This window comes from Chenopodium album, chromosome 3 (genome assembly GCF_948465745.1).
Source record: "Chenopodium album chromosome 3, dcCheAlbu1.1, whole genome shotgun sequence".
Taxonomy (NCBI): Eukaryota; Viridiplantae; Streptophyta; class Magnoliopsida; order Caryophyllales; family Amaranthaceae; genus Chenopodium; species Chenopodium album.
This window is the reverse complement of record NC_137836.1, coordinates 74,753,556-74,773,126: the sequence shown is the minus strand read 5'-3', so window position 1 is coordinate 74,773,126 and position 19,571 is coordinate 74,753,556. Positions and strand designations below refer to the sequence as shown.

The window sequence follows — 19,571 nt, the reverse complement described above, 5'->3', positions numbered from 1 at the left end:
ATATATATATATATATATATATATATATATATATATATATATATATATATACCTGTTAATTCGGATAATGGGTTGTGACAGATTTCGGGTTGAATTCGGGTTAGATTTAGGATCGTGCTATAAAGTTATCTCAAAAGGTGTAAAAACATAATGTCATTACTCAAAATGATAACGGATCATTCAAAAAAAAATGATAAATGGGTTGTTGAGTTTCGCCGAGTCAAGTCGGGTTCAGGTTCTCTCTCGGTAACTTATTGTCATTTGTTAAATCCGAGTCGGGTCGAGCTTGGAATTGACAACTCTGATAGTATTGATTTATGAGCCATGTAATTTGAGATAGTACAGGAAAAAGAAAATTGCTGGTAAATTAGGATATATTGAAAAAAAATAAAAAAAATATATATCATAGACTCATAGTAATTTGAATCCATAAGAAAAAAAAATGTCAGGATTACTTATGAAGTTACTCGATTGGTCAGGGGTCTCTCTCTCTCTCTCTCTCTCTCTTACACACACACACACACACAAAACGCTAATTGATTGAGTAACCCCAAAATAAGTAACCCTTGACCAATTGAGGGTCTGTTCACTTCAGCTTAATTTCAGTTTAGTTCAGTTCAACTCCAATCAATTCAGTTCAGTTTAGTTCAATAAATGCAAACATGCCTAGAGTAACTTCGGCCACACTGTAAAAAACACTGAATTTGTAATCTCAATAAATTTCAATGCAACAAAATCTACTTAACTTGAATTAGGTTTCCATATTTTCTATTTTTTTTATATATTTTTTTTTGAATAGCCATATTTTCTATTTGTTTAATTTTAATTTTAATGAATCAGTCAAAATATAACACTTATTAAAACACGGAGGAAGTAAGACGTAACAGGGCTAATCGGTCTTGAGACATGACTAGCTGCACGCACCATGCGGTTAGCCGCCATAGACCCTAGTTAAAAAAATAAAAACGGAGAAATAAATTGGAAATGAGAGTAATCGAATTTGTCGATAGAATTAGAAGGATAAAGATCAAAGAAACCCTCCTACGTTTATTTCTCCCACTTTTGGAGCTTTTGCATCCTCTCCATCTCTCTCTCCTCCATTCAACCGTACTCCCTCAATACGCCATTGAAGCGCCTTCTTAGCTTTCTCTCCTCCATTTAAGCAACTTTTCAGGTAAAGGCTTTTTTTTCTTTTTCTTAATCTCAATTATCAATTTCATAATCTAGTGTTAATCGTTAATTTTATTGCTAGTTTAGCCAATTTAGGGTTGTTGATTATTGAACTATTGGTTATTATTGTTGAATTTATGAAAGATTATGTCAAACGATTTCGTTGCTAGAACTTTGCTATTCACATTATATAGCGAGAAGAATTTAATGTGATTTTTTGGAACTTACTTTGATGATTGATTCAATTTTCGTTGCTAATGTGTTGTGGGCTTTTGTTTATATATCACTTTAATGTTGAGACGGAACTATGAAAATGGAAATTGTCTCCCTGGGCCAAGGATGCGCAATCGCGCCGTGGCTCAGGGACTGGCTTGATTGAGGTTGTGAGCTTGATATTTCTAGCTTACCATTGAGGTGGGATTTTTGCATAATATAACTGAATCGAGATAAGAAATGTCGTAGTTTACGTAGTTTGAATTTGTTGAATAGAGATAGTGTAGTTGGTTGCAGTAATGAATTATGTATGTAATATATTATTGGTGTGCTTTGTGAGATGTTTTGGGCTACCATGGATTTTTATGAAATCAAATTATAATATTAGAGAGTTATTCGTATGCATTGTCTCGGTTTAAAAATAAAAGACTACGGATTTTCGAGGATTACTGAAATTGAAGCAATTAGAGGTGTCATCAAATCCAAGCCAGTAGGATGCATTTTATTCTGTTCCTAATGATGACTGGAAGATGGAAGTGGTGGTTGTGGATGCTTTATTTTTTAAACCATGATGCTTAAACATCTGTATCTTGATTTTAAAATTGAACTCCTTTTGTGTTCGATGGCTATGCCAACATATTGGTATTACGTAGCCTTTTTATTTTATTCTTTGTATTAGATGATGACCTGTACTTGTTTTTTTGTTTGGATGATGGTTTGTATTCTTCGGCACTTAGTTTCTCTACTCGTATTTCATTGAATCTTGATCCCAAAACCATATGAGCTTGTGAACTAAAAACCTCATAATCCCCATAGATCATTTTTTTTCCTTTTTATCTCCATAAATTTACCCTCCGTTCTCCTATTAATCAACCACCACTGCCTATGCTATGTCTATAGGAGAGCTAATTTCGACATCCTCGTTGTTCCGTGTTCAAGGAATTTTGTCCTCTGAAAGTTAACTTACCCCTTCCTTTGTCTTTCATATGTTTAATTCATTTCCAATCTGCTTTGCATGATTTTAAATAACTTATTACTATACACCCCAATTTCTTTCTTTTTTTTTTTCTTTTTTTTTTGGGGGGGGGGGGGGGGGGGGGCTTTAACTATCCATATTATTTTGATTAGATTTTACAAGTCAAGGTTCAGTTTTCTTTTTTTATTTTGGGTTTTGGTTTATAAATTTGGCAACCCAGTTAATAGCTTGTGGTCTTAGCGGAATTCTATTTTTGATTGGGGAGGTTGCTAGGGAGCTTATAATGTGATACTTCGTATAAATACTTATATTTACTTGAATATGTTAAGCTGATAATCATCTTCAATAGCTTTTCATTTTTTTGGTTGTGCAATTGGCGGAAGTTTAGTTATCTATAGCATCCTTCCCCCCAAGAAAAAATGTATTTTCTTCAATATGGTTTACATACAATTTGGGCTTTAAATCTATATTCAACATATTGCAAGAAACTGTGATGTTCTGCTACTGACAATTGGCTGTTAATTATCGTTTTTTGTGCTTATGTTTGTTGTGGTGTGACACTGTCTAGGTTAAAGCTGATCAATTATAAATGGCGATATCTACAATGAGTGCCACTTCTGGAGTTTCTGTGGCATTATTACCCCCAGGTTTGTGAACTTTTTTCTTTTCAATGCTCAAGTTAAATTGACTTATCTCATTGGGGACGTGGGGTCTTCATCTGTTTGGTTGTTGGATAAGATTGTATATTTTGGGGAAGTTTTGGTGAAAGTAGCTAGCTGAATAATGTTGTTTGAGATTATTTTGAGCTCCCTATGGATTTTGGCTCACATTACAACGTGAATGTGATTTTAATAGCGTTTTGTTATGCCAGTAATCTACACCTTTATCCACATTTTCTAAAGATTGTATAGTAACCTATTTTTTCGGAAAATCCCTTATGGCCTTATGTGGTCTTTGACTCTTTGTTGATAACAAAAGTTTGCTTTATATTTTTTGAGGTTCTGTTGTCTTCTACTCGTACTATTGTTTTTTGCCAAGATGACTTGGTGCCGTAGTTTCTACTTGTTCTGTGGTATTTAACGGTAATACATAATTGAACAGTGAGATTTGATTCTCCGAGGAGGGGCCCATTAAAGCATGGTGTAGCGGGGCTTGGTAAGGTGTCATTAGGTTTGAATCTTGAACGGAATTTGGGAAAGATTGAAAAGCTATCATTATGTTTGAGTCACAAGCAAAGGTTAACTCCAATAACTAGAGTGCGTTCTGCTTCTGTGGTCTGCTCAGCTGCTTTGGTAAGCTCCTTCTCCATTAACCATTTGTCACTTCTTTGGCCTATCTGAATCCTTTGGTTCTTTTTGCAATTTCTGTGATAAGTTTTAGATACAATGATTAAAGCCTTGTAATTGGTAGAAAAGTTTCTAGTACATTTGCATGTGAAACGTAAATGTTACATGAAAATCTTCAACTTTTGGAATGATGAACGATTGATGCACAGTTGCACACAGAGCACATAAATGCTATTTTAGTGAGTCTGTCAATATAGTCCTAGAGTTTTATTTGTAAAACAGATGGGTTTTTCCATGAGTGTGAAAATAGACGGGCTATTCCACGAGTCTGACAATATTCATCAAGTTGTTGATCTCTCGTTCTAGTCATCAGCTCCATGCTTTTATGTTCAGCTGTAGAAGTGTGCTGTTGTCAAGAAGGATAGGTGGATACTTTATATACTCCTGAAGTTGCTAGAAATGCATATCTTGGATATTAATGGGTTTGCAATCCCTATTACTCTGAATAATCATTACTCTGGAAAAAAAAGTAAGGACTGTGAAATTCGTAGGGGACAAGTTTTGCTAATTTTTTATAAAAATAAATTTTTTATACAAAGACATAATAATATATTATGTTGGTATAATTTAATCTCAGAGATCTTTTGTAATATTAGTTGAAAACTAGAAAACATATCGAAGGGAACTTCCACTTTGCTTGTTCAGGGGATTTTTCTTAAAATCTGAAAGAGTTTGTTATAGATTAATTAATCTAATTGCAATGATCGAATAAAATTAACACACAAAGGGTAGAGAAGGACTGCTTCTTCATTAACAGGGGAATTGAAGGATACAAGAGCAACTTTAGGCTGCCAATCTCCAAGCATCTTGAGGTTGCAACTCTCCAAGTGTTTCCTCACAAATTTCTGAATGCCCTCCCACAATACAATCAGACCCCTTATACTAGAATGGTCAAGGTGACCTTAAGGTTTACATGTGATAATATTAACTAATTTAGAACAACATAAATAAGACACAAAGAAACTAGTTTACTTTCTTTCCTTCCCTCATTCTTAATTAGTTTTGTCTTCATCTTCATTAGAATTATCTTGAGGAAGTAGATTGTTCCCTGCTGCTGCCCCTCCTTGCCCACGTTGACCCTTCTTCGTGTATAGACTTTCATAGGTGAGTCCGTCACAGAGTTGGGGTCAGGTTGGTGCAGGGGTTTAGAAGAGGGAAAAGACCTTTCATGTTTGCACAATAAGGCAATGCAAGAGCTAACTCTTCACTATCAACTTCATCGGTATTTGATGCTGTGTACATCATGCTCAATCCTTGAATTATAGTTTTATAACTCACCTTGTTTCTGATGACTTGGCTAACGGGTCACGTGACAATAGTTTACTTGTTTCATGTTCTTATGCAGTCTTTTATGATCTTTATAAACAGCCTTGCTAAACTATATCTTCCCATATTTTCACATTTGCAGAATGCAAGATGTGGAGCAGAAGGACAGACTCAAACAGTAGAGAAGCCTGTTTCTGTAATTTCAAATGCACCTGGTAAGCTTTTCATTTCTGCAATTCATCAAATGGCTGAGATTTTGGATAGGAGTCTTGGAGCATTGTCTGAATATTTGCTTAGAAAGAAAACAGTGATTATAAAGAGACTTTAATATATCTATGTGGTCACTTTAGTTAAGAGAAGCAAATGCATGATTGTTTGATTTGTAGCTCTATCTGCCTGAGGTATTTGGGTGATCAGTTATAAAATGTTAACTTCAGGGAAACGTCCATTTCTGGATAGTCTTGGTGCTATTGACATCATTCTTAAATTTGTTTGCAGGTAAAGAGAAATCACCACTGCTTGATGATGGAGGAACTGGATTCCCGCCGCGTGATGATGATGGTGGTGGAGGTGGCGGAGGTGGTGGGGGTGGTAATTGGAGTGGTGGGTTCTTCTTTTTTGGTTTTCTCGCATTCCTTGGATTCTTGAAAGACCAAGAAAATGATGGACCATATCAGAATTCTAGACGGAGATGAATGGCTGCGTTCAAGTATCTTCATGTAGTTATTAGTTACTTTCTTGCAAGTCTTTAACGCTCTGATTATACGGTCCGCAAAGTAATTTTCTGTAGCTCATGGGGTGATTCCCATAACGAAAGGATGTATTGATTTGGCAACAAATGAGTCCCATAGTTATTCCATAATGCATCATAGTACTATATCATTTTTCACAATCTTTTATCTTTTGGTCGAACAACATCACATACAAACCATATCAAATTTGTTAGGCATAGCTCATGGGCTGAATTCATCAATGTTACCCCCAAGGGTTTGTTTTCATTGACTGAACTGAACTTGTTAATTAGTGATTTTTAACCATGGATTAGTGATCTTTGATTATTTATTATTTTACATATGCGTATATACAAATATACATATTAAAATATTTAAGAAAAATATACTATATAATTAAAATATTTATGGAAAATAAAAATATTTTTAAAAACATATACTATTTAATTAAAAAAATAAAATTAGTGGTTCTGTAGTATTCTCATTTTGTCAACGATTTTAACAGTAAAATTGTGTATTAAAAAATATAACCATTTGAACAATGAATTGTATCAATATTATTATTATTATTATTATTATTATTATTATTATTATTATTATTATTATTATTATTATTATTATTATTATTATTATTATTATTATTATTATATCTCAAAAATAGACAAAGTCATACAACCTACAACAAATTAGTGGGAAGCCGAGATACAATATGGGCCCCCACTCCTCTAGCTATTATTATTATTACTATATAAAAAAAAAATAAAAAAAAAAACCTACAAAGTCAATCAATTTACAAGAAATTGGTGGGGAGCCGAGATACAATCTGGGCCCCCACCCCTCTAGCTATAGCGAACCCGATCGTGCTGAAGATGTGAGCAGTTGCACGAGCACCAATATCCTATGTCTTAGCGAACGCCTGAACCCGTTTTAGCAACGCAATAGCATCCCTCTCTAATTCCCCCGACGAAGAAAATGAGAATGGAAGAAAACCATAGTCAATACCCCCTGCAACGCGCCCCATACTTATCCCGCTTCCACTGAGACGCCGCAGACACAACACGACCAGGAACGAAGTCAGACAACCTCGATTGTGTATTATTATTATTATTATTATTATTATTATTATTATTATTATTATTATTATTATTATTATTATTAAATGTTATTATTAAATTATTATTATTATTATTATTATTATTATTATTATTATTATTATTATCAAATGTTATTATTAAATATTATTATTATTATCATTATTAATTCAATTCAGTTAAGTTTAATAATTCAATTCAATAATTAATGTTATTATTCAGTTAGGTTTAGCTCTCTAATCAATTCAATTCAGCTTCAATTAATTCAGTTCAGTTCTTTTGCTAATTTATTTGTTTTGTATGATTTACATAATGATTTTGTTAATGACAATTTAATTTAGGCATGCCTTTGGACCTATCATTTTAGGTTCATCTTTATATCTAATTATATTGCTAATGATAATCAAAGCCAAATTTCACCAATAATAATAATAATAATAATAATAATAATAATAATAATTAATAATAGTAATAATAATAATTCATTAAAATAATAATAATACTCCGTAATAAATAATAAAAAATATCCTTTTATAAACAACAATCATAACTGTTTTGTGACAGATTAGTGGTCAACACTGAAATGAAGCGTCATGAGAATACCAGACACACCACTATTTATAACAAATTTCAAGGAATTTGGTTCCACCGTGATTAAGTAGTAATCTTGGAAAATATTTTATAGTATAGTTATAAAAATTATGTATTTTATGATTTATGTGTGATAAAAACCATATATCGCACGTCCTTTTATCTAGTTATAAAATATAATAACTCTTTGTAATTAGCTTATATTATGGCAAAAAAATTAATTTTTTTATCGGATTTTGAATATTATATCTAGTGTCGGAACTAATTTCAATACAATTGGTCAATTGACCCACTAATTATTTTTATAACATGCATACAATTTCATGTAATTTGTCAATATATACCTAATTTTAATGTAATTTGTCTATATATATATATATATGAAATCAAAAGTAGTTTTTTTTTCCTGTTGATTTGAACTTACTTTTCATTTTAAAGGGCGACTTTATTTTTATTATAATAAGAATTAATAAGTGTGGAAATATTTGTGGTTGATATTGCTAATATCGATCGTTATAATTTTTGTCATATTCTTATCTTTGGTAACATGAAAAAAAAATGACTTTAAATCCCATATTTTGTAATCCTTATATGTTTGATGAGTGTTACACTTATTCTCAGTTTAAAATAAATAAATAAAAATAAAATAAAAAATGTGGTGAGCCTAAAATATGGATCTTTTTTTTCTATCCGTATCAATCTCAATTACTCTGGTGCTTGTGTTTGTTGTTACTCCTTTTGTTCTCTGAAAATCTTAATTAGTTGTAAAAGCATATAAATGTAACAAACTATATAAATTTAGTTAATTTATTGTTTTTTAATAAAATTAAAAATTTATAAGTTTTTTTAATATTAATGTTCTTATAGTGTACTTGGAGTTAATATGTTAATTATTGGAGTTTACATATTAGTATCAATTTTTAAAATGATGATGCGCCAATTAAGAGGCCCAACCCATTTTAATAAACTATTTACATACTCAAAGTTGATGTAAGATAATACTCTCTACATTATGACAAATCTAATGATATATTATATAATAACATTTATTTATTTCATAGAGGTGAAAAAATCAAATTAACCGTGTATGTGAATAGTGCAAAAATCAAAGTAATGCATTTAAAAAAAAAAAAAACAGAGGGATTATTTGCTTAGATTTCCTCCCCCACTTGACTTGTTTAATTGGCTGTTATTTGTATCATTATACTATATCTATGTTTGGGCTAGTGTAGTTGGTCGAGCTTAGAGTTTATGTTAATGTTTAATACCTTGACTCGTTGTTCTCTAAAAAAAATAAAAAAAAAACTTGACACTTTGGACTTGCAGAAAATATGGAATATTATGAATCCTAGGGATGTTAGCTGTATGTTGTTCAGTTTGATCCAGTAATGTAATCTTTTTTAAGTTGTGTTCCACAAATAACAAAGTTATTAGTTGAAATTACAGTTACCTATCCTTAAAGCATGTTCACATTTATTGAAGTGAGCTGAACTGAACTGAACTGAACTAATTGGAGCTGAACTAAAATGATTGGAGGAAATTTGGAGCTAAACTGAACTGATTGGAGCTGAGCTGAACTGAAATTAAGCTGAAGTGAACAAGGGTTAACCCTTAGCGTATAAGTCTTGTTAATTTAGCAAACATATAGGATGAAAAATGTATCACTACATGCGTAATAGGTGACAGATGGTAACTATTGTGGGGGGGAATATGCAACCTATAGGAAAGTAAAAAGTACCACTGCGCGCATCATAGTACACAAAGAATACTATTCACAACTTATTCTTTAGTGGTACATCATACATGTATAATGGTACATAATGATGTACCACGATTGAGTCAGCTTTTTCCAGAAGTATGCCAAATTTACATTTTTGTCTTCCTATATGTTTTGTAAGTGCATAGGAGCTATGCGATGATATGCATTTGTGAACAAGCCCTTAGTTAAAAAAATAAAAATAAAAATAAAAAAACACACACACAAATTAAAAGTAATTGAACAACCAAACTAAAGTCATCACACCTAGGAATGTCAATTAGGGTGCTTGGGTAGTGTTCAGTGAGCTAGGTCGGGTCTATTTTGAACTTGAGTCATACCAAAATTATTATGGCAAAATTGGCCTCAATAGCACCAATTATAAGGTTGGTGCAGAGAATAACACAACTTTAATCGGGTGTATTTCACACCACAAAGTTCGGTGCAAATAATGTTATAAATGATATCGGAGACCAGAAAAACATATTTTTATTAATTAATAATATATTTAACAAATTTCACCATTTTAAAAAAATTTCTCTCGCCTATTTAATTAAATTACTGTACTAAGAACGTGCCCCCTTTATTATAATTCATTTATTACCCCAATAAGTAAAAATTAATACTACTCCTTGAATAACACCAATGTAAACGAGGAAGAAGACGAAAATCAATCCTAAAATCCTAGGCAATCAATTGACACAAGATATTTTATAAATTGTATCTTGGTACATTATGAAACTCGATTTCTACATTTGTGCTGAATATATGCATTTGGTTTTCCTCCCCATAATTTATAATACTAGAGTATTTTCCCATAATTTTATGATACTAGAGTATTATTTGGAATTATGATGATTCATTGAAATTAATGTGTTGTTTGGATGAATTTGTGTAATGTTTGTCCTGAGATTTCGATTTATGATACTAGAAAACTTTATTTTGCCAAATATAATCCATTTTTTACAATTCATCATAAATTACAAAATATGTTTTATTAGGGTGCTGACTACTTTGCTCTAGTCACGCACCGTGCGCCACCCGCTTACAGTCTGTCATAAGATGAGTCAGATTTTCTCTCTTGGCACTACTTCTTGTCCCCATGTTGCACAACCCTTTGTGCTGCTAGAATATATTTACTAGCATGCCCCCTTGGTTGAATTAAGCACTCATCATTAGTGCCTTAGGGCCTATTCTGATTAACTAAACTAATTAAACTAAACTGAACTGAACTGAATTGAATATTTTATGAGAGAAGGAAATTAAGAACTGAACTGAACTTAAAATAATATGAAGAGAACAGACTCTTAGTCCATATTTACGACTAAGTGTCGTAGACAATTGAACACACAAGCTATTACCCTTGTTAGTATGCCCAATCACTCACTTGGCACCCTCGTGCCTTGGTTTTCCTTACACTCTCTAAGTGTTTGAAGGAAAGACTCTTTAATATAATCATTGTTATAAAGTTTCTCTAGATTATTGTTTTTCGCGATCTTCTTTTATCATAATAGCCGCCTAAAAACCTCAAATGTAACCTACGTTGTGGAAATGAGGGAGTATTAAACACTTTATGCCAAGGATACCCATTGTACAAAAAAAAATATAACCCTATACGAATCGAAGAAATTGTTGTTACATTGTGGAAATGAGGGAGTATTTAGGGCATGCTCTTTAAGATTATTTTCAGTTCAGTTTTAATAAGTTCAGTTTAGTTTAGTTCTTAATTTCCTTCCCTCATATAATATTCAGTTCAATTCAGCTCCAATAAGTTCGGTCAATCAGAACCAACCCTTTATACTTCGTGCCAAGGATACCCATTGTACAAAAATATTATAACCCTATACGAATTGAAGAAAGTGTGATCAAAGGGTAGATATCATGGACTTAGTGAACGCAATCTTAAAACACTTAGTTATAACCAATTCACATCCTCTTATTTATTTTCTCTCGATACAATTCATACTCTACTGATTTTCTTCAATTGTATTCACACTATATAATTTAGTCACACATATAGCCATATAGGTAATAAATTTGCACTAGAATTAACACAAATAGCCATATGGACAATAAATAACAAAGTGATAATTCAATAAATCTATAGTCCCACCTTAGGTAAAACTTGAATGTGTCTATGTAACATACACACTTTTTATACTTGTAAGTTTAACTAAATTATTGTATACTTATTTTTTATTTTAAAAATAAAAAAAATAACCAAAGTGGATAATGGAGTGGCACCACCACCACTACTACCACCATCCTCCACCATCCAAGGATGTTTTATGTCAGTCACGTGTGTCACGTGCCAATGACAGTTTTTTTAATTTTTTTTTTCTAAGGAAAAAATACATATATTTTTTTTTAAAAAATCATTAAAAAGAATTTATTTCCATGACAAGAAATAAAAAAAACAAAAAAAAGCCAAATATGGTGGTAAATCTCTAGATTCACTCCCCTTTTGATAGGCTAAAATAAAAAAAGCAAAAAGTAATTAATGATTTTAATTATAATTAGCAAAGATAATCGCACACATTCATACTCGAAATAACGGCCATTTGACCCACTAATTAAAATCCCCGCAAAAATAATTTCTTATTACCCTCCAAAAAATATATAAATATTAAATATTAAAGTAAAAATATTTATTTTTAGCGCAGAAAAGGGAAGAAGTTTGGGAGAAAGAAAGAGGAGAGAGAAAGTGAGACTAGACACGGCGTTTCATTTCATTTCATAGTCTTTCAAGCACAAATCTCAAGCAATATTTATTTTCTTCCATTTTTTCCTTGATTTTTTATTTATTTTTTTCCTTTTTAAATATTTAATCTGGGTATATAAGTGCATAAATTAGTATCATACAAAACAAGGGTTGTGTTGTGGGAATAAACACTGGAGTAATTATTATAGTCTCAATCAATTGCAACGGCTATTTCTGAAGTAGTGAGATTTTGGTTTTTGGGGTGAAAAAGTTTGATTAATCTTATGGATTTATATAATGATAAGTATGTTTACTGTTATTTGTTCTTAATTTTTGTTTTTGATTTTTTATTGGGTTTTTTTGGTTGATGGGGTTGGTTAAGGAATGCAGTTTTTGTGATTGGTTTTTTCTGGATTTTTGTGATAGAAATGTGGATTGTTGATGGTGGTTAGTTTATAATTTGTGGGTTGATTTCTGAATTTTGCATAAAAAAATAGTGCTTGATTTTTCTATGTTTTTTGGGGTTTTGATGTGTATGAATTCTGGGTTTATTTGCTTGGTTTTGGTTGATTTTTGAGTGGTTTATCAGTTTATAGGATTTGGGTTTTGACTTGATTAGTGGGTTTTGTTGGATTTCTGAATTTCTGGAAAAAAATTAGGTTAATTTTTTGGTGGGGTGGAGGGTTTGATGAGTAGCAGTTTTTTGTGTTTTATCATGAAATTCTCAATTGTTATATGTTGGGCAGTAATTTGTGTATATAAATCTACATCTTCTTGTTGATTTTGCTTTTTCCCAGCCTTGCTGCTTGGATTTAGATGCTTGATTGCATGCTCTACATTGGATTGGGATTTTAGCAAAATTTAGACATATATATCATACATTTTGCTTGTTTACTCTTAGAATTTCAGCAGCATGATAGCATTGATGTATGTGAAATTGCATTGAGTGGATTTTTGATGTTTTCATTCATAATTGTTCTACTTGTTTCAATGGGATGAAGCCGTTGGGCTAAATCGTGCTATCTTGGTTTGGATTCGCGTTTTGTTTGTTTTCGATTGTAATTTGAGTTGCATTTAGTTTGGTGTGTCTCTCCTATTAAGTAATTCATCAGTTTAATTTCAATGTTTATGATTTTTTGTTGTGTCGAGTTTGATTGTTTATGATTTAGTTGTCTATCGCTTCATATAATGATAGAAATGTATCTGATTATGGTATATCTTTTTTGATACTTATTAGGGAATCATGGAAATGGCCAGGGGAAGAGTATCTTCTTCGAAAGGATCCTAAGTGCGGTGAGCTCTTAATTAAGCTGTAAATGCATTTGTAATTATTAGTTTTTTTTGATGATATCTTATTAGTACCTTTATAGAAGATATGGCCAAAGCTAAATGTATGTTGAATGGTATGACTGTAACTCAAAATGAAGAAGACATTTCATACATGATTGAGGAATCCACTCCGATTAAGGCTTGTGGTGACTTGGCTTATCAATTTAATAACTCTGGTGAGACCTCTATATTCCAAACAATCCCCTTCAATTGGACAATTTTGTGTTTATTATCAAGTGTTTATGATATTGTTAGTTACAGAGATTATGAGTAAGACTCCTCAAGATGGTAAAGAGTACACCTCTCAAGTTAAGCGACGGCGTGTGCTGGACTTTGATAGTACTGCTGATGATATTACATCCTCATTTCTCAAATCCAAGGTTGATTCTTGACTATTGCTTTATTTGTGAAGTTATTAATGTATGAAGTAAGAACTGTCTTTAATTATCGTATGTCTACTTGTTTTTATGTAATGCTGCTACAGAACAATGTTCTTTGGCATACCTAATAGGAATCTATTTCCTTTGTCCTCCTCTTCGTAAATGCTAATTATGTTACAGATACTATGTCAAATACTTGTGATCTATACAATTTATTCATGTATTTTCTATTCTCCTGGCACTTTAGTTTTTATCTCTAGGGAACTTTTGATGTATTTTGGAACCCAAGTGCATTTGGAGCTTATGTAGAATTGTGGACATCAAATTCAGCCTTGTTTGTTTTTCTGTACAGGAAAGGATTGATTCTTTCGATGACATTGATATACTACCTGAAATGTCTGAGTGGGAAGCTTGCTTGCAAGGTTTGCTTCTTTAGTCATGAGATATGAATAGGGTTTTGTGCATTTGTTATATGACTTATATTTGACTATCTATTTTTATCAGAGGATTTGTGTTTTGAGGATTTAGTTCAATCTGAAGCTTGGCTTGCTGATTGCCTTATTGACACCGACATGAATACTAGCTCTGATGATGGGTATGTAATTCACTTAATTTTTCAAATTCGTGTTATTTTCTTGATCCATTTGTTGCTCAGTGTGCTTGAACGGATCCCATTGAAATGCAGGAATGCTGCTGTCACATCTGACATTCAAATTGGTATCAATGGTATGCCTGATGCAAATTTGTGTAGTGTTCTTAAAGAAGTTTGTATGTATACATGATCCTTGGTATTAATACCGATTTGTGTTTCCAGAGGTTTGCAATATCACACCTGATTCAGGACCCATTGTGTCACAGCGACCAGTCAGAAGTTCTCGGAATGTTATTTTTAAAGGTACTTTGCATTTCTTCTGTGCTTTGCGTTTCAGTGACTCAGTTCTTGGGCTTAATACCTATGATGCTTATACCTTGCAATACTTAAAATGGGATTTATCTGACAATATCTCATCTGGCTGTTTATGAAACGCAGGCAGGAAGTCTTTCATGAGAGCACCATCGAAACTTCCTTCCTCTGTTGCTTATCCATTTGATTTCATAAAACCCTCTGGAGTTAGTGGAGATGTGACTCTCAAAGATATAAATCAGCGGATACTTACCCCACCTCCATCGAAATCCAAGCAAGTTAAGGAAGACCCTGCCTACCCTACTTCAGCCTTTTCTGGGAAACCTGTTGTTGGAAAAACCAAAATCCCTACTCAAGGAGGAAAAGGTAGCATCACAATTATGAGAACAAAAGGATGAACGCTAAGTCATCTTCCCATTTCCGCGGCTCCATTTTGCCTTTTTGCTCTTATCATCCGGGGGCTGTGAAATGGTTTGGCATTGTATTGCAAGGTTAGGTTAATTATATATCTATGCATTACACAAATGCACAACACATGGAAGTGTTAGTGCACGAAAAATGCAACTGTTGCAAGGTTGAGAGCTGATTTTTGTGCAAATCTTTTGGTTCTTCGGGCGGCTACAATTTCAGGGGTATTCTTTAGCCTGTTACAAAATATGTAGCTTAGATTTTATAAATCCTTAAATTATTTTGGTGGTCTGTACATGGTTATCTATTGGTACATGAAATACAAATTTCTTGATGTATCTTCTTGATGTTGCTTCTAAACATTGGGATGAAATGAAAAGAGTTGTTTTTGAGGTAGAGATTTGCTTCTTATTCCCAAGCATTAGTTATCATTGAAGCTTTTTAATTATTGCAAATAATTGATTTAGTAATGTTATTTGGACCCAAATTTATGTGAAAAAAGGAGGGTATGACAAATAATATAAAGAAAAGGACTTGTCCAATCAATGTAGTATAGATTAGTCAATGCTTTACTTGCATTTGATTGGACTGTTATAGGCTCCTTGGTTAGACTTATGTTACCTAATTCTCAACATGAAAGATTGGTATGGGAACATAATTTGCTACCTAGATGATAGTTCAAATTATGTACTAAATTAAGTTTGAATTGTAGTTTTTGAGGAATTTAGCAAAATTGGCAACATAGGGTGGGACTAAATTTGGGTCCAACATCATAAAATTATTAATTTACCAAGTTTTAGTAGCAGTTTGGCTTAAGTTTGATCTCGGTTTGGATTTGGGTTAAGTTGTATCTAATCATTAATCAAGTTTTGGATTTTTTTTATTGCAATTAACTCCAAAAATTCGACAATTTTATTCCAAACCAATCTGATTTAGGATTAGGGTGGTATTTGTTCCAATTTAGAAATCCAAATTAATCCAAATTAGTGGCTCACTAGCTAGTTTATTTACCTATTATCAACCCATAAGTTTTATATAACTCTAAAAAACCAACAGACCAAAAAAAGTCTAAACTTATAATTACATTACCATACTAATTATTTTACGTAGTAAAAGAATTAAACCCTCAATCAACTCAATCTCATTTGATTTAATAATGATCACATTCATATTGATAATATGATTTGGATTGGATCAAATCCAAATTGCATTGCTAGCACTAAAGCAATCACTTTTTACCATTATTGTATGATTTACAATATTCACTCATTTGACATATATGTGTAGATTATAGTTATGATTAAAAAATTTGGGATATTCATAAGATGATTAACTTTCAAGCCTAGGAAGTTTAGTGAGGTGTAATCAAATAAGCAAGCTTGTTGATTTATCATTATAGATATAGGACGATTTTATGATGTACACAATTTAATGCAATCAAAAGTTGAAGATACACGTCCTTCACACACACATATATGTATACATACAAACTAAACAAACATCCTTCTATTAAAAACGATATTAATATTTAAAAATTCACAAATTAGTCACACTACCACGAAACTTTAATTATTGATTAGGATAAGTGTATATTATTAGTAAATACGGCTTATCTTAATTCCAAAAATTTAGGAACCGGTTTGATTGGTTCCGATTTCAATTTGACAGCCGGTTGTGCTCAACCCTATTATATATAAACACCAATAGATTTATCAATGACCTAAAAAATAGAGTAAAATGTGATTCAACAAGTATTTTGGTCCTCCACCAACTGTACTTATCTCCTGGGAATTAGAGATAAAGTTGTGGGCATGCTTGCCTACTTTGAGGGTGAAAAAAAAAAAGAATAAACATAATTAATAAATTATTAATACTACACTAAAGAAAAGACGTTAGAAGTTATATTAGATTGTTATATATTTGTACTTTGTTTCTTCTTGTGTTTCCACCTTTGTTTGCTTTGACACTTTTATAACCTTTTTTTCTAATAAATTGCAAAGTTAAAGTTGTTTATAAGCTTAATATGGCAATTAAAATTAAAAAGGGTTTTATTATTTGATTAATTTGGTTTTGGTAAAAGTCGAGGAAGTTTCATTGAGATGCCCAAAATTCTCTTCTTTGAGTTGTCATTTTCGGATAAATTTGTAGCCTTTTCTTTCTTGTCACTGTTTATTTGTGGGACAATTCATAATTTCTTATGCAACATTGGTTACAATTTTTAATGCTATCACGTGGAACTTGGGTTATTTTAACTAGGGTATATGTGTATGTACTCGCTTGGGTTAATCGTAGCAAATTGTGTAATTGTTTGATTAAGCATAGAATTAAATTAGTAAATTGTGTAATCGTTTGATTAGGCATATGAGTATTATTTTGTAGTAATGGTCTGTTCCGATTTAATGAAATGAGCTAAATTGAACTGATTAGAGTTGAACTGAACTAAACTGAATAGAGCTGAAATGAATTGTTTACGAGCAAAGGATATTAGGAACTGAACTCAACTGAAATTAAGTTGAATAGAACACGCCCTAAATTTTCTTGTTTGTAGTTTATTAGTTAAAAAAATTTAGAAAAGTTGTTAATTACCTTACCCTAATTTACTTAAATATGAAAACAATTTCTTCATTTTGTAGATAACAATTGGTTTTCTTTTAATATGTAAGATAGACTAAAATTTATAGTAATTTTCATTAACTTTTATCAATATTTGACTCACAAGTTCAATATATCCCGTGCATTAACATGAGTACATTCTAGCTCTTCTAATTCCTAGTGCACCACATTCGTGCATGGATGCCTAATCCATTTCTACACACGCCTAGCGTACGGAGCATGTATCATCCATTCACGATTCATCCTCAAAGATAGATAAACTAGTTGTGAAATGGAATACTGACAGAATTATAAATATATGTAGGTAAGAAATATTGTATGTGGACGCCACTAAGCATTGCTTTCAACCACAATTGTAAATGTAAATGAGTTGAAAAGTCATAAAGATAAGTAACATATGTTTATATATGTAATTTGAATGTGAAGCATGTCAGCTTTACCAATAGTAAGTAATTTAAAGGAGAGTATAGCATGGGTTAGATATTGGAATTTGTACTTTGAAATTTTTTATTGCTTATACTAATACTACTTGTGTAAGTTGTTTTTGTAATGTTGTTGTAATATGCCATCAATATGTTTAGATTACTGCTTTAACTTGTGTCGTGTTTAGGAGGATGACCCAAGGCCTTAATGTTTAGTAATGACTAACTAATAATTTGCATCGACATCCTAATTATAAAGGACAATCGATGTGTTGTCTAATCATTAGTAGAATATAATAACATACTCATATGAGCCAACTCTATACATTATTTATAGATTCACGATAAAAAGAGAAGAAAAGAAACTAAATGGGAAATAGCTACACAGGAAAGCCAATCACGTAAGCAATCTTCCATCTTGATACATATTGAGAAAAAAAACTAACAAAATCATACACGACTGTGTTTTTTCATATATATAAATCACGAACATTACTCAAAATGAAGTTTATAAACACTAAATCTAAAGTATATTCCGTAACTATTTTGTGAAGCAGAGGTAGCGTTAGGTTTAGCCTTTAGGAGGTTAGACATAATTTAAAGGCTCCCTTTATGCTAGAAAACCCAAAAGCCTTGCACCAACCATATAAAGCCGTTGCAATCAAATAAAAATGGAGGGAAACTAGGTAGTCTATTGGATATAAAGCCGTTGCAATCAAATTTAAGCGGCCCAAGTACCCAATTAAATCTTGCATGACCCAATTGTTTCCGGGTTTGGACTATCTTCTGGCCCAATTGTAATTCTTAGCATAAGCCCAACTTTGATTAAGTAAAAGGCCCAAAGTGGGGCCCAAGCTTGAACAAGTAGCGTAAAAGGTTGATTGAATTTCTGGATTAAAAGGGTAATGGATTTGGGCGGCAAAGGTTTGGTTTATATAGAAACAAATTGCTGACTTTGATTTTTCCCAGAATTATTATTCACGGATGAAGAATGTCCCAAACCCAGAATTTAACAGTAGATGATATCGAAACAGAGCGTGCGTGTTCTGACAAAGATCCGTTGCTAAAACAGGATATTCGGTTATTTGGGGAGTTGTGTATGGCATTGTCTGAATACTTAGACGTTAATTAGTTTAGTTGGTTTAAAATTTTAGAGTTTATGTTTTAAATTGGCGTAAGTAAATGATTATACTAGGTAATATTTATAGTTTGTGCATCTCTTTAAGGGTTTGTTCTTTCTAGCTTAATTTCAGTTCAACTTCATCTCAATTCAGTTCAACTTCAATCAGTTCAGTTTAATTCAGTTCATTTCAGTAATTCAGAATAGACCCTAAAATTATTTATAGAATTAGAAAATTTTAACTAAAAATATTAGAAAATTCTTACGATTGGCACCTGAGTGTACTTAAAGAAAAGCATATTTTAGGGCATTTTTGTGAGGTGTATGAACATAATGTCATTCACGTCATGTATAATAACTATACGGTACAGAGTACAAGATAATGTGCGGTATGCACAAGTATTCCATATACACATGTCTTTTTAATGTTAAGTGGGTGCAAATGTGTGCATAACTAACACTATACCTATACGCAAACTACCCGGCCTCATACACTTATTATTGTCTTCTTAATATTGAGTGGGTATAAACATACACATGTCTTGCAATACACG

The 19,571-nt window shown here is 31.9% G+C and overlaps 2 protein-coding genes across 6 annotated transcripts; both read left to right on the top strand.

Moving 5' to 3' along the window:
* The first annotated feature begins 1,002 nt into the window (after window positions 1–1,002).
* LOC145616904 (uncharacterized) lies at window positions 1,003–5,863 on the top strand. The gene is made up of 5 exons (XM_081671625.1): window positions 1,003–1,174; window positions 2,928–3,006; window positions 3,461–3,651; window positions 5,114–5,186; window positions 5,470–5,863. The coding sequence occupies exons 2-5, from the start codon at window positions 2,949–2,951 to the stop codon at window positions 5,664–5,666; spliced, it is 519 nt and encodes a 172-aa protein (XP_081527751.1). The 5' UTR covers window positions 1,003–1,174; window positions 2,928–2,948; the 3' UTR covers window positions 5,667–5,863.
* A 5,747-nt stretch (window positions 5,864–11,610) lies between these two features.
* Window positions 11,611–15,268, top strand: LOC145616881 (protein XRI1-like). Of its 5 annotated transcripts, none has more exons than XM_081671612.1 (9): window positions 11,611–12,145; window positions 13,079–13,134; window positions 13,269–13,346; window positions 13,426–13,550; window positions 13,903–13,972; window positions 14,055–14,145; window positions 14,236–14,276; window positions 14,365–14,445; window positions 14,581–15,268. In XM_081671612.1, exons 1-9 carry the CDS (start codon window positions 12,126–12,128, stop codon window positions 14,850–14,852), a joined length of 834 nt encoding a protein of 277 aa, XP_081527738.1. In that variant the 5' UTR covers window positions 11,611–12,125; the 3' UTR covers window positions 14,853–15,268. The 5 variants fall into 5 exon arrangements, with proteins under 5 accessions (XP_081527738.1, XP_081527728.1, XP_081527732.1 ...); XM_081671602.1 differs by having other exon boundaries at window positions 13,215–13,346; XM_081671606.1 differs by having other exon boundaries at window positions 13,212–13,346; window positions 13,432–13,550.
* The last annotated feature ends 4,303 nt before the right edge of the window (window positions 15,269–19,571 follow it).

Excerpts from the sequence above, each read along its gene's own strand:
- LOC145616904 (XM_081671625.1), top strand. The coding sequence starts at position 2,949 with ATGGCGATATCTACAATGAGTGCCACTTCTGGAGTTTCTGTGGCATTA. Across the intron at positions 3,007-3,460 it reads TGTGGCATTATTACCCCCAG|TGAGATTTGATTCTCCGAGG; the intron begins GTTTGTGAACTT and ends ATAATTGAACAG. Across the intron at positions 3,652-5,113 it reads TGGTCTGCTCAGCTGCTTTG|AATGCAAGATGTGGAGCAGA; the intron begins GTAAGCTCCTTC and ends TCACATTTGCAG.
- LOC145616881 (XM_081671598.1), top strand. The coding sequence starts at position 12,126 with ATGGATTTATATAATGATAA. Across the intron at positions 14,146-14,235 it reads AATACTAGCTCTGATGATGG|GAATGCTGCTGTCACATCTG; the intron begins GTATGTAATTCA and ends ATTGAAATGCAG. Across the intron at positions 14,446-14,580 it reads TCGGAATGTTATTTTTAAAG|GCAGGAAGTCTTTCATGAGA; the intron begins GTACTTTGCATT and ends TATGAAACGCAG.